Raw genomic sequence first — 14,434 nt, 5'->3', positions numbered from 1 at the left:
CAATGGCTAGTTTTTGCACCAAAGGTCAGACGGTGCGACGCGGTGAAGTGGGCGTCAGGTGGAAGATAGGCAGGTGCTACTCAGCTGACGTTGTGTGAGTGGCTCGTGGGTGCCTGGCAGAACGCAGGGCCTGAACGCAGCGAGAGGAGGAAACATTGGCTAACCTGCCGGAATGAGGCCAGTTTGCTCTGCTTCCATTGTCCGCAGACGGCGGGGCCTGTTTCAGTCCTGGGCCTTTGGGCTTCTGCTGACCGAGCCGCTTGGGGCGACTCCGCTCGGGGGGGCTTTAAAGCTGTCCTTGTTTGTGTCAGAGGACTCTGTGGGTTTTCGGCAGGATTTTGCGGCGATGCGCCGGTGGTTAAGCTGGAGAGACCGGGAGGCGATGACAGCGTCTCCTGAGAGAGCTGAAAGTCTTCCCCACTAAGCGGTCTGGGCAGCTCAGCCGCTTTAACAGAACCACACACGTGTGCGGTCGCTCTCATTCACACATTACTCTCTCTTACCTGTTAAGGCAAGCACACGTGGTGTTCTGTGAATACACATTAACCCCCACTGACAGACAGAAACTGACACACACGTGCTGACGTGTACAAGCATGCATTCAACACACACAGTCTGTCAGACAAACATCCAGAGGTGACGTCCTGCACACACACACACACACACACACACAACACGCATCACTCCACAGATGGCCCGTTTTGTGCGGCGAAATGTTCACCATCTCAATCCTCTTTTCAGGGGCAGGAAATAAATAACATGTCAGTTATTTTGTTTTTCTCCGATTTGGGTGGTGGGGGGGGGGGTTTCTGAGAGGAGAGGTTGCGGAAGTTCACGCGGGACTCTGAGGTTTGTTTAACCGTGTCCCCCGCGGGTTTCGGGCGCTCCGCTCGCTGCCCGGGGGCGTTTAAAAATAGCGTGAGCAAGGTTCATTCCTGAAGCGCCGTGGCGTTGCACTGGCAGGACCTTTCGGCGGCCTGCTCTGGGGATATGTGGCCGAGTGAGTTATGGGTTAAGGGCCGGCTGTTTCCGTGCACTACGCGCCCCGGTTTACTTTTGGGCCGGGCCCCCGACGGGCTTGAGAAAGTCTCACGTTACCCACAGGGCCTGTGCTGTGCGCCAGACCTCGGGCTAGCTCCAGCTGCTTTTTTTTTTTTTTTTTCCTGAGGGCTCGGATATTGGATTAGGAGTTGGGCCTACTCCATTTTCTGACAAAAGCCAGCAGCCTCTGCCCATCTGTGACATCACCCCAGAATGTTATTCAGAGCAGGGCTCTGTGTAGCTGCACGCTGGGAAAGCTTTGCTTTTTTTGTTGTCTGTGAAACATCGCTTGACCCCTGTATTTCAGTCCCTTGGTTCATGAATCAATCTTACGAGTTGAAAGGCATCCTAATAAGGAAACGTTGGCATGACGTTTGTGGTTTTTCTTGCGCAAATATTGTGCGCAAGAGTCGTAAGACTTGCGGTTTCATCAGTTTCAGAACTGATTTTACCTTGTCACATCAGCAGCATTCAAAACTAGACACACACACACACACACACAAACACACACACAAACACACACTGTAGATGACAGATCAACCAACACATCTTTATTGCATGAATAACATTCGTGACGAAGGGTGAGGGCTTTATGGCCGGAGCAGCGCCTAACTTGACTGGTGCATCTCCGGTAACGTTTTCCACGGCTGCTGTCCGTGTTTTGACGCGTGCAGTAACCTGCGTCCGTGTTGTCTGAAGTTGCACAGCTGCAGTAGGGGCTTCATCTGTCTTATCTAGGTATGGAGGTTGTGTAAACAGCCCCATCTGTTGGCCTGGTATGTAAATGGTTCTCGTGGTTACAGAAGCGCATAGCATTGAAGGCTGCGTAAGCGAGATTGATGGGGTGGAACTGACACGCTACGGCTGATGTGCTAACCCTTTGGGTTTAACTGCGTGGTTTCCTCTTTGCTGTTATTTTCAGATGGGTTCATGGTGGGCTTTATTTCTGGAGAGGGTTGGGTTGGATGTGGTGCTTTCTATATTGATTTTTTTTAATTACTTGTAAATATGAAAATATGTCAGTAGTGCTCTTTTCTAAGCCCTTCAGTTCTTGGTGAAATAAAATCAAATGGCAGAAAACGTCTTTCTCTGTGTTTCTCCACCTCCCTCTGCCTCTTTCAGTTCAGTTCATTTCAATTCAATTTGCTTTGTTGGCATGAAGAACATTTTGTAAATATTGTCAAATGGTATTATGCAGTACAGTAAAAAATAAAATGGTAGTATGTATAATACTACATCTAAGCTAATGAACATGTATATAGATTAAACTCTCTGTGCCTCCCATCTCCCTTCCCCTGTCTCTCCCTTTGCTCTCTCCTTCTCCCTACCTCCTTCTCTCTTCCCCTCTCCCTCTGTTTCGGTCTCCCCCTCTCTATCCCTCTCTCCCCTCCCTCTCTGTCCCTCCCTTCCCTCTCTCTCTCTCTCTCTCCCTCCTTCTCCCTCTCTCCGTCTCTCCTCTCAGTGCTGAGTCCAGTAGAAGATGACGGAAGAGGTGATTGTCATCGCCAAGTTTGACTACGCAGCGCAGCAGGACCAGGAGCTGGACATCCGGAAGAATGAGCGCCTGTGGCTGCTGGACGACTCCAAGTCGTGGTGGCGCGTCCGCAACGCCACCAACAAGACGGGCTTCGTGCCCTCCAACTACGTGGAGAGGAAGAACAGCGCCAGGAAGGCCTCCATCGTGAAGAACCTGAAGGACACGTTGGGTACGTTTACCCAGAGTCCTGCTACACACTCAGCTTGCTTACAAATTCACATCATGCATTTAGCGCTTCCTTTACCTGTGAGCAATAAATAGAAGGAGACCTTCTCTTAGTATTTCGTCTCTCAGTATGAAATGTATGTTAAGTAACAGTAGGACCAGATATCCCTAATGTTCAGAGAAGAGCCCTCTGTAAAACATGCATGTCCTTTTTGAGAGGTTGGGGTGAGCGCTCCACATAGCTTGTACTGTAATTATGCCGTTTGAAGCTGAGAGGCCTTTGTACAGTGTATGTATATGATTGGGAAGATTAAATGTGTCCAGCTCTCAGCAAAGGGATTGTGTTCGTCTGTCAGCCAGGGTCCTGGTTTCCTGCTGAAGGTCAAGGCATACTCCATTTCACCTCTGACCTCAGAAGTGAAACAAACGGTGCAGTGTTCTCTCAGGGAGTGCGTTCTCGTGTGTTGCCGTGACAGGAAGTCCTTTCCGCATAAGCACAGCAGTTCTTCATTAGCCTAATTTAAGCATATCTGCTCAAGGGCCCAACTTATTTACTTTACTCCTTTTTCTCGAGAACAAAATGGATTTCCTTGCCTCGTTTATGATTAGTATATTCAGGCAAAAGAGGAAAAACAACTTGTCATTATTAAAAAAAATGCAAACAAATGTAGCCTAATTTTCTCCTGCACATTTCTTTGTTGTTTGAAATGCCTGAGTTGACTAGCACAGGCCTCTATGATTGCTACTGTTGCCCAAAAAAAGCTGCAAAGGAGAGCAGCGTTTCGGTTGCTTTTAACGTCTGCGTCTCCGACCACAGCGCTGTGCTGAGTTCTCATAGCAAAAGGTTGTGCGCAGTGCACATTTAAGTAGTCGTTCTTCGCTGTTGCTTATTCACCATCGCAAAGTGGGTCCCTACAGCTGAGAACGACGTCCAAATTTCACCGCGAGTGTCACTTCGCCATGGACAGAGTAATTTCTTCTTGTGAGTAGACAAACACAATCATAGCAGTATTGTTTTTTTTTTGTATGTGTGCTGGGAAGATGCTAGAATGTTACCCCTGGGGCGACTATTACAGTCAGAATGCTCTGGTGAATGCGCGTTGACCGTCAGCCGAAAGTCAGCGCAGTCCTGACAGGAACCTTCTCGGGGTTTGTCCTGTGTGACTAGACCCTGTGTGGGGAGCGAGTTTTCCCTTCCCTCGGGCGACACGGGAAGGTGCGTCCTGAGACGGTAAGGTAAACCCCCCAGAGACTGTAAATCCGGTCCTGCCAGGGGGTACGCATAACATAGTCAACACAAAGGTAGTGTCACTGGGGGAAAAAATGTTTGCTTCAGTCAGTGCTTGGCCCCTGGAGGGCTTTTTCGATGACACCTTTGTTCTCTTGCTCGGAACACGCTTTCTAAATACAAGGTCGTTTGGATAACCTTCATCCTGTACAGAAAGCTTTTATTTGAAAATGCTCTCTTCTTTGCTTAATGAAAGTAGCCCCTGTAATAGGGCGTATGTGATTCCTGGCCATTTTCCAGCACTCCTGACTGTTTGAAGCAGGCTGCATAAGGGTTTCGGGGAGCCAAATCAGTTTGACACAGGCACTGTGTTGTGGAATGCGCTTTGAAATTGTGCCATCAAAGAAGATGTGTCTGATTTAATGCTGGCTGAGTTTGGCACAAGTTGAAGCCGGAGCCGTCTTTGTTGCGTGGAACGTGAACCTAAGCGATGAGGTTGTACGGTCTTACTGTTCTCTGGTTTTTACAGTGCCGGGGTGATCGGGGTCATTTCTGTATTTGTATGCTGTGTAATTTCGACAAGATAGAATGACAAGAAGATGTCTCTTGAAGCTGAGCTGTAGTTTTGCTGCAGTCAGGCAGCCATGAAAATGGTAGAAGACCTGTCAGTCACTGACCAACAGAGCAGCTCCCTCCAAAGGAAGGACAATATCTTCATTTCACCACTAGATGGAGCAAAAGTCACTGCCAGGGGATCCAGCAAATCCGCTCTGATTCTGTTCGGTGTTTGTCTCCTGTGCTCCTGTTCTTCGTTAAAACTGACTTGTCTCGCTCCACACCTAAAGTGCACCCTGGGAATCAGAGGGGTTAGGAGGAGGTGGGTTCAGGTATGAGATGGAGGGGTGAGGGGAGTGCCTTCTGTGCATGCCTGGATAACCAGAGGGTCAAGTGTCAGCGTCAGTGAAGAATAGCATACTCTATTCCTGGCTACCACTCCAGCACTGAGTTTGTGTTTGCATTTCACCAGTGAGATAAACGACCGCCAACCCCCACCCTCCACCACCATTCCAGGTGAGTGTCAGACAGGTCACCTGTAACGGCCTTCCCAAATTACACCCCAGAGCAGGTGAGCAGCTGCTCCCACGGGCTCCCCCCCCCCCCCCAGCTGGCCAGCTGTTCACGCAGGAGCCGCCCCCAGCTCTAGCCCCCTCCGAAGGCCAAACGCCGTCGGGCTCAGATTTCCCTCCCGCGTCGCTGTTTGTGAGAATGTTTGGAGTTGGGACGCTGTGCGAACGGGGGGCCACTTCCTGAGGGTCCTGTGTGTTTTCTTCTCTTTGCCTTCTCACAGCAAATCAACAGCACATGCTCTGGATTGAACCCTCTGCTCACTGTCACTGAGCACGGAGGGCGAGAGAGAGAAAGGGGGGGGGGAGGCAGAGGAGACCGGAAAGGAAAGGAGAGTGGAGAGGGGGAGAAAGGGCAAGGGACACAGAAAGAGAGCGAAAGAGGAGAATACTGCGCTCCAGGAGCAGCTTTACTGCTGATTGCCGGAAGACCCTAAGCAGCAGTGTGGGAAGCGTAGCCCCACGAGAGGCCCAGGAAGCAGAGGGGATGTTCCAGGGACTGTTAGCCTGCAGTGCTCTGTTACTGGCTCTGTGGGCGGCGTTAAAACAGAGAGCATCCTAACTGTCTTCTCAAACACTGAAAAACTTCACTGTGAAGTGAGGCTGCAGCAGGTGCAGGATTTTAGCAGAATGAAATACCTGTGATGTGACAGTCAGATCTGGTGAAGGAATTTGAGCTGTTTCTCGTTAGTTTGTGTGTGCATATTTGTGTAAATATATTAAGTGTATGTATTTATGTATAGTGCGTGTGTTTGAGTGTGGTTTGTGATGCAAGTGGTGAACTGGTGAATGTGTACAGTAATAAAAACCGGCAGCGAGGGCTCACCCCGCTTAGCCTAATGTTGTCTGCGAGGTGATGAAAGTGCGGTTGCCGTGGCAGCGTCGCGAGGCCTGGTTTGACAAGTTTCCTCTAGAAGCCCAGGGCAGGGGAGGGGGGAGGCGGGTGGGTGGGCAGCCAGCAGCTGGAGAGTTTCAAAGGAAGCCCCTCCTCCTCCCATTGGCCGCGGCACGTCACGTGACCAGGGTGGGGAGCTGCTCTGCTAATAGCACTGGACTTTCAGGAAGTTCTCATGGAATAGCTCCGTAGCTGCAGCGGGGGAGAGGCGCAGCGTCTGCCGGGGGGGGAGTCCGCTATGGATATGGCAAACCTCTTCAAGCATTTCTTCCGTGAGTTTCTCCTATTGCTTTTTCCCCTCTGAAAGTGTTGTATGCTTTCCTTTTACAGTGAGGCTAAAATATGTTTGGGATATAGAACTGTTTCAAATGAGTGCTTCTGCTGTATGAGCACCCAGAGTTACACTTTTTTTTACTGGGTGGGGGGGGTGGGACTGTCAGAGTTAATCTGTGTGTTGTGATTTGTCAGAAGTGTGAAATAAAGCGAATATAAGATTCCCTAAGTGATAAACGAGCAGAAGGCTAGCTTTGCGCTGTGAAGAGAGAGCTCAGAGAGTCTGCACCCGGGCTTCAGTGCAGTTTCAGCGGCACCAGAAAAGTGGGTGGATATGGATTTGAGAGTCTGCTGTTGTAGCCTGTAATTCCCTGCACAGACACGGTAATCAGCATCATTGAGAATTACTCCTCCGCGTTTTTCCCCTTGTTTCTTCTTCCTTTCGTCTTACATGCTCTCGGCTCTGCAGTCCTCTTCTTTCAGCTCGCCTCTCTTTTCGCTTTGAAGCCTTAAACTCGGCGTTTCTGCCTCTCTTCCAGCTCTGCTGGGTCGTTTAAGGGGAGCAGCCTCGAGCGTTGGAAACCGGACCAATTATGTCTGTTTCCCCCCCCCCCCCACTTTTTTACGAGCGTTGCATATCCGCGCCTCAAAGGGTTACCGCTGGCAAGTAGCGGCCTCTCCAGAGGTGCTGGTGGCTTTAGTGACCTGACACCCCTGCTCAGGGGTGGTTTGTCGCGACTGAAGTCCCAGTAATGTAGCGGTAATTGTGGCCCTCCGCTCTGCCCCCAGGGAGTGGAAGTAGGCTTGTAGGGGGGGTGTCTCCGACTGGCCTTACAAGGGGAGAGGGGGCTGCTGGATGGATGAGGTGCTCCTAAACTTTCTTACCGCCAAACTAAAAAGCTGAAGCAGTCCCCCCCCCCCCCCTACACACACCCCTCCTCCCACCCTGCAGACTTCAGAGCCATTAGGGAGTGACACCACCCCCCCCCCCCCCTTCTTTTCCCTCGGTGAGCGGAAGCGTTCTAATTCGAGACAGATTCGCCGCAGCTCCGGTAGAGGAAGTGAGGGGACCAGGAGCCGGCCGAATCATGCACGCTCACCTCTCTGTCGGTTCTCTTCTCTCTCTCCCTCACTCCCTCTCTCCACTTCTCCGTCTCTTTCCTGCTTGCTCTCCTACTCTGCCTGGCTCATTCTCTCTCTCTCTCTCTCTCTCTCTCTCTCTCTCTCTCTCTCTCTCTCCCCCCCCCCCCCCCCCCCCCCTCTTGCACGCCCCCTCCCTGTCTCTCGCTGAGTTCCAGCATATGTGTGTGTGTGTGTGTGTGTGTGTGTGTGTGTTTTTCCTCCACAGAGTGCTGGGAAGGGCGTTGGGGTGTTGCTACTTGGCAGGGGAAAGCGGGAGGAATTCTAAAGACAAAAGCAGAGCCGGGAGACGTCCTCTCCTCGGCGTTCGGAGAGATCTTCGGCTATCTCCTCCTTTCCACTGCACGTCTCTTTTGTCTCCCTCTCCCTCTCGCCTTTTTGAGCGCTTGACTGGAAAATCCACAAGTCAGATTAATGCTGGAGAGGGGGGGCGGAGTGGCCGTTGTGTCTGAAACGCAGCCAGCTCCATGAATGCATGAGCGTAGTGTGGGGAGGTCTGTAAACCCTTTCTGTGCTGAGAGTAGATCAGCTCTGTCCCAAAGAGAACTGCTCACCCTTGACCAGGACTATAATGTTGCTAGTATTCGCCAGGTCCACTGCAGTCAATTTAAATGTCTCAGATTTATTCTCATAGAGTTCAACTTGAGAAGCAGTGTTAAACTAAAGTTAGACTTAAGAGGGGTAGACCACACATTTCAGACACATCAGACACATATCTGAAAGTTTTGTTTGTCATGTACAGTGATATTAGATTTGACTGAAGTTGGTCGTCTGAGTGGGCAGCTTTATTATTTCTCGGCCATGAATCTGTGTGTGTGTGTGTGTGTGTGTGTGTGTGTGTGTGTGTGTGTGTGTGTGTGTGTACCCATGTGCAGTTTCAGGCATGCGTTTTGCATGTGCAGGTGTTTAGAATGGTCCTATGCTGGGATAGTGTTATCACAAGCTTCTCACTCCCACTCAACTTCAATACAGACCTCCAAATGGCAAACAGCAGTACTGTGCAAGCGTGTGTGTGTGGCCGCGTGTGTGTTTTTGTGTGCATTTGCGTGTGTGTTATGCATGTGTGTTTGGGTCTTTTCGTGTCAGATCTCGGGGCATGTGCACGGTGTGGGTGCTTCTCTGCCTCTATCAGACAGCTGCAGCCGGGGGGGTGGGGCAATGAAGGAGCATCGTCTCTCCCACTCACACACTATCTGTCACGTGTGACCGTCACGCTGGCCGTCCAAAGCTTGTTTCATCATGTGACAGTCTCTCTTAGGGTCGGGCATGACCCCATATGCGCGTGCAACCGTGCATGCTGAAGCACACCAACACACGCTTCTCTGAAAGCTGATCGCCATTTCACGCTACAGTGATAACTGTTATTTCACACCGTGTTGGCATATCGGATGCTGGAACTCGAAAACGAAGCATCAGTGGAACAATTTAGCAAGTGTAGTAAAAGTGAAACTCAGGGAATAGCAGATGCTGCAGATGGCCTTTTACAAGGGTTGTTAATAAATACTTGAGATGGCCGATTAAATACTTTCCCTTGGTTGATTTTTTTTTTTTTTTTCTCAGAGAAGCAGCTCTGGTGCCCTTTAAGCCTGGCAGTGGCAGTTAGAGTCACATGCCTGTCTTGATTTGCATTGGCTGCTGTGTGCCAGTGGGGATTCTGGGGAATGACTGCGCTTTTGTGGACCATCTGGTTGGTACAGTGGGGTAGAGAGTGGTATCGGGCCCAGATGTGTGAACCCTCCCCAATTTTGAGTCACTGCATTCAGCTGCTTCTGTAGCAGGGTCCTGTGTGAGAGAGCAGCTCCTCGGGGCCACTGTCCCTCGCCAGGGGTCCTTGTCACTGGGCTTGATGTGAAGGCCGTTTGTCCTCCAGAGCAGGGGAGAGCAGGCGGCCAGCCGCAGAGCATTATGGGAACGGGGTCCTTGGTCTTAAGTACACTGACTTTCTGCTTATGAAGGGTTGCTTTTGTTTTGGGTTTTTTGGTGGTGGTGGGGGATGGGGGGGTTCAGTGTTGCGCAGCACTTTTAAATACTGCAGCTGTATGTTCCCTGCTGATTGCTGATCAGCACCAAGTGTGTCACTCACAGGCCACTGGTCCAAGATCAGTTGGTACCAAGGATATGTTTTGGAGTGCTGTGTGTGTGCGTGTGTGTATGTGTGTGATGGTGGGTTAGCCCCTGTCCTTTGCAGGCCCACAGAAACTTGAGCTGTTTGATTGGCCTGTTTCCTTTATGATGTCATCCGGTGAGGTGACCTCAGCCAAAACGAGCTCAAAGAGAGGGTGTTTTGGCTGTTTTTACTTTTCATAACCACAGACATCAAAAGAAGGCTTCCCATGGACCATGTCAGTGGTAATCTCACATCAGTCACTGTAAAAGCTGGGTCTGTGATAAAATTCTAACAACCCGGAGAAGAAAAGATAAACTGCAATTCAGCCTCTCCCTCCCTTTCTGTCTTTTTAAGTCTGTCATTACATTTTCATTGGATGGAATTCTGAAGTCCTCACATATCAGATATAAAACAATCTTTTGGTTTGTTTTTGTTCTTTGTTTGTCTCTTACATCACTGTAGTACCATGCAAACATTTCAGTGTTGACCAGAGCTCTGACTGCCAGTACAAAACCAGTATTTTGAAACTGAACGGTTTCCTCATCCTTTGGCCTAGGGTTATGTGTATGAAATCTTTGCCTCAGGTGAACGAGTAATGTTTTTAATTTGGCCTTGGGGAGCGGGAAAGGGGGGGCTCTGGGCCTGCAGTTTTGAAATCCTTTCTGCCAGCTTTGTGGGACAAAAGGATGTTCCTCTGTTTCGGGAAGTGGCATGGCCCCGACTCGCGTGTTGTCGTCCGAACGGAAAGCTTCCACATTAGCGAGGGGAAGCAGACGGACCGGCGGTCCTGCTCTGACAGAGGAAACGCAACAAAGGCAGACCGGGCCTTTGTTTTTCAGGTCACGTCACGCCCCCCCCCCCCCCCCATCCCCCCCTCCCCCCCACAGGCAGCGTCTGCAAAGCGCAGGGATTTTCCCCCGTTTCGCCAGATACTGAAGGGAAAGACACCGCTGAGCTTCTCTGACTAATGGCCAAGTGAGGCAATGCGGCTTCCTTCCTGAAAATCGTTCCTCATGTAGTGTCTTCACACGATGGGTCCGTTTCCCTTGGAGCTCGGTTCTGTCAGAGACGTTTCAGCTCTGTGGCTCTCGGTAGTGCTAGCTCAGATGAGTAGTGAGCATTAGCATTTAACGAACATTCGGTATGTGTGCCTTGGGCAAGTGGAAGAGGCCATTTTTGATGAGGAAAGGGGCTGACTGACACAGTATTGATAATGTCTGTTGTTTCATGTCCAGATGGTGAGTCTCTGTCTGGAATTTAGGATTTATTAGTTACAGACTTAATGTGTAGCTAGTTTCTGTGTTCAGCTCAACTTTTGGCAAAAGAATAACCTATGCCATGATGTCATCTTATGTAATATCTCAACTTGGCAAGTATTTGTAATATCGAGGCATTACATCAGAAAATTGCTGAAGAGGATACCTCTGAGTTTCTGAGTCAGTCAGATAAATTGTTAATACACGTCTGTTTGCCTTGGGTAGATCTTTGAAACTGAGCACGGATGTCTAGTTGGAGCATGAAATTGATTTGGCATTCTCTGAAAAATATCAGCATTTGAAAGGAACCTCGAGGAAAGTGTTTACCTGGATGTACTAAGGGTTCACAGAGGAACATGTGTAAATGCTTACACTGTCCAGCCAGATACTTTCCCTGGGTTTGATTTTGATTTAGAATGGCCCCAGGTGCATTGTAACATTAAGCGGCATGCCCAGCGCGAGGCCACGGTCATTAACAGGGGGCAGAATATGGCAAGGCAGCCTGCAGCTGGATCTGGGTGTAACCTGAAGCCAATATCCATAAGAATGTCCACAGTCATTATCGTATCTGCAGACCAGTGGGGAACTACGTACAATGCATTTCAGTTCTGGGGATGAGATATTATGCAAAGCTGTCCCTGAGGATTGTTAAAGGAAGCATCGAGATTATCCCCACCAATCGCTGTCCATTTTCCTGGTGTTTTCCAGATAATATTTTTTTTAATGCTCCTTGCCAAAGACGCGGCACGCTTGAACCCATCATCCAAATAATATTCTGTTATCAGCAAACATGTCGGCAGCCTCTCCTCCCGTTACCCCCCTTCTCTCTGGAATTTTCTGACTTTCCCCCCAGCGAGTTTTGAGATCAGTGCCGTGTCCTGAGGTCTCCCTCCTCCATGTTCCAGAAGTGTAGCGTTACTTGATAAATCTCCGATGTGGTGTCAGAAAGCAAGGCGAAACATGTGGGGCACTTTGCATGAGGAACAAGGCTGTTCTGTGGGTCAGAACCAAGGTGCGAGGTGCAACTCATGAGGAGGAATTTGATTTTCAAATGGACACATATCAGGTTACCCTCAAAGCTGGCCTGCATATGGGCGTGCACACACACGCACGTACACACACACACACACACTCGGGAGAAGCTGTGCAGCGCTACCCGCTTACTCCCCGTTGCTCTCTCACGGTAGAGTTGGCGACCTCTCCTTTCAGCTGCCGCGGGTTCGTCTTTCTCCGATTTGGATTACCGGCGCTTACCGACGGCTCAACCTGCGGGGACAAGCTGTAGGAGACACTCGCGCTCCTGTGTCCAGCCTACCGTGTCGAAAGTGCTTTTCTGAACGCGGAAAGCCAGGCGTGCTCGTTTCAGACAAATGAGGCGGAGGAAACCCTACACCCTCCAGCATCTGCTCGCCAGCGTGTGCGAGCATGCACTCGGCGACCGGTCCAGCCCAAATTGGGACATAAACTGGTGGGGCCGACAGCTCGATGACTGCAGTAACTTTGATTCATGCGTGGGTGGTGCCGTGGGAACGGATTCGGGCATAAACGAATGACCCTCCGGTCCTACACAGATGACAAATGACTAATGTCTCCTTTCTTCTCCCAACCTGCTTTGCATTGCACCATTTTAAGGAAACATAAAAGAGAAACCTTTTTATTATGTTGCTGTGTACATTGGGACCCTGTTAATATCACAACCCACCCAATGTCTTACATCTGAACACAAATGAGATTCCCCTCAGCTTGCACTTTCTAATTTGGGATGTTGTCTACCTGCTTTGTATTTCACCTATACATGTGGGTACTATATATGTAATATACTACTTATCCTAGCGTTTCTGCGGTGAATCATTGTAATATATCGTTATTATAATGATGCTGAAGTGCTGTTTGGGATTTGTTTTCAGTGGTTTACCTGCAGTGGAGGAAAGGAAAGACGCCACCCCCCCCAAACTTGTGCAAATCCTCCCAAACCACCCTGCAGTGCTACTGCGCCAAATGTCAAACGGCCCTTGCAGAACAATAATGGCATACCAGAGAGGAGGGGGGCCGGGGAGTAAGGGAGAGGGAGCATGGACCATAAAGCTGTGCATTGTGTTACAAGGGACCTGGCTGTGGTGCCGAGTGACGTGTCCTCGGGTGGCCTGGGGACAGGGCCTGGGAGAGGACCTGGGACGCTGCCCGAATCTCTCCCGCAGCTGGACGAGGCTGGCTCCTTGTGCACCACCCCCACCCCCTTTTTTTCGACTTCTATAAATAATACGCAGCGGTCCCTTTTTAAGCTCTCCGATCGAGCCCCTGTGCTTCACAGGGTTGATTGTAACAGCAAGTTAGTGCTTATTTAAGGCACAGCACGGCCCCGCGTTTCTATTTCTGTTCAGGAGTGCTTGTTAGAGTGTAATTCGGGTGACACGCTAATTGCGTAGCCCTTTACGTGATTAGCAGTGCAGGGCTGCATTCAGTCAGACTGAGGGTGCTTGTTAGCGGGGGATATTTATAGACTGTGCTACAGCCCAGGGCTTTCTGTAGTCACAGTCTCACAGGGGGGCGGGCCGGGAGAGCATGTCACACGAGGCCACGCCCTGGCGGAGTGGTTCACGGTGACGACGCAAGAGGAGTGGCTCTGGCTCCTTGGTGGTGACTGTCGTGTCCACATCCCGACCGAGGCCTGCAGCTTGGTCATGTAAATCCAGTCTCGGTCCTGAGGTTGTTAGCTCAGCCACTCGCTTTAGTGCCAGTTATGTCTTCACCACTCACGTTAAGCGCAGCCCCTGCCTTATATTTGTGTAGCCATGTCCAACATCATTTCTCTTCCCCATGGTTGCATTTTCATATGTAAATACGAGCACAGTGGTATGATACACTGGAGTTTACTTTTGGGACCTTGAACAATGGGTTAGTGTGTGTAGCATTGCCTTTCTTGTCTGTTGTTCAGCTCTGGTATCAAACACTCTGGTCAGAAAGGTAGTGAGTACTGGACTTCTGTAGGGAAATGGAGCCAGCGGGAAGCTTGCAGTTAAAAGCAAGGCCCGCTGACACACACTGTCAGGAATTTACTATCTTTGTGAACTTTGGAGATGTCAAACATGAGCTGGTGTGGTTTGACTTTTACAGTTTTCAAGAAATAAACCAGTTTATTCTGAATACAGGGAAGTACAATTACAAGGAGAGATAGAGATGGAGGTTCAGCATTTGAGATGTCATGCAAATGTACATTTTGTTTGCAGAATATATCAGTGTTGATTATAGCGTAGCATAGGCTACTATCTACTAACATTTCTACTGACGAAGAAACAACTTGGAATCATGTTTAATGTTGAGTGCTTACGGTGTATGCTGGCATTTTTTGTGAGGGTGACCATTACAGACGTTTGTGGAATTTATCATTTGAAACACGCACTGTAAATCTGAACAAATAAAACGGCTGACACACTCTGCTGGACACTTGAATCACAAATTATCACACACACTCACAGATGCTCTGTGCAACACAGAACTGCATGTACATTTTTTAGCTTGCCCAACAGGATAAATTATATACTATTATAACAGACACTGAAGATTTCTCATTTTGTCATATTGAAGTTTTCTGTATTCTTAGTTTGAATTATTTCTTATAAAATTATTAATAATGATAAAATTAAATCATTTCTTATAAAAACAATTTT

The 14,434-nt window shown here is 49.4% G+C and overlaps 1 protein-coding gene across 6 annotated transcripts in view; it reads left to right on the top strand.

Annotated features, from left to right (window-relative positions):
* Positions 1-14,434, top strand: part of nck1a (NCK adaptor protein 1a) — a 48,592-nt gene that overhangs the window by 24,916 nt on the left and 9,242 nt on the right. For 5 of the 6 annotated variants that reach the window (XM_036554667.1, XM_036554670.1, XM_036554665.1 and 2 more), the window contains one exon: positions 2,504-2,747. In XM_036554667.1, coding sequence (XP_036410560.1) covers positions 2,522-2,747 — 226 coding nt within the window. In that variant the 5' untranslated portion in view covers positions 2,504-2,521. Of the gene's footprint in view, positions 1-2,503; positions 2,748-6,190; positions 6,263-14,434 lie in introns of those variants that run through there. The other variant, XM_036554671.1, reaches the window with a different exon arrangement.

Source organism: Megalops cyprinoides, chromosome 20 (assembly GCF_013368585.1).
Source record: "Megalops cyprinoides isolate fMegCyp1 chromosome 20, fMegCyp1.pri, whole genome shotgun sequence".
In the NCBI taxonomy this organism is placed as follows: domain Eukaryota; kingdom Metazoa; phylum Chordata; class Actinopteri; order Elopiformes; family Megalopidae; genus Megalops; species Megalops cyprinoides.
This window is presented reverse-complemented; position numbering and strand designations above follow the sequence as displayed.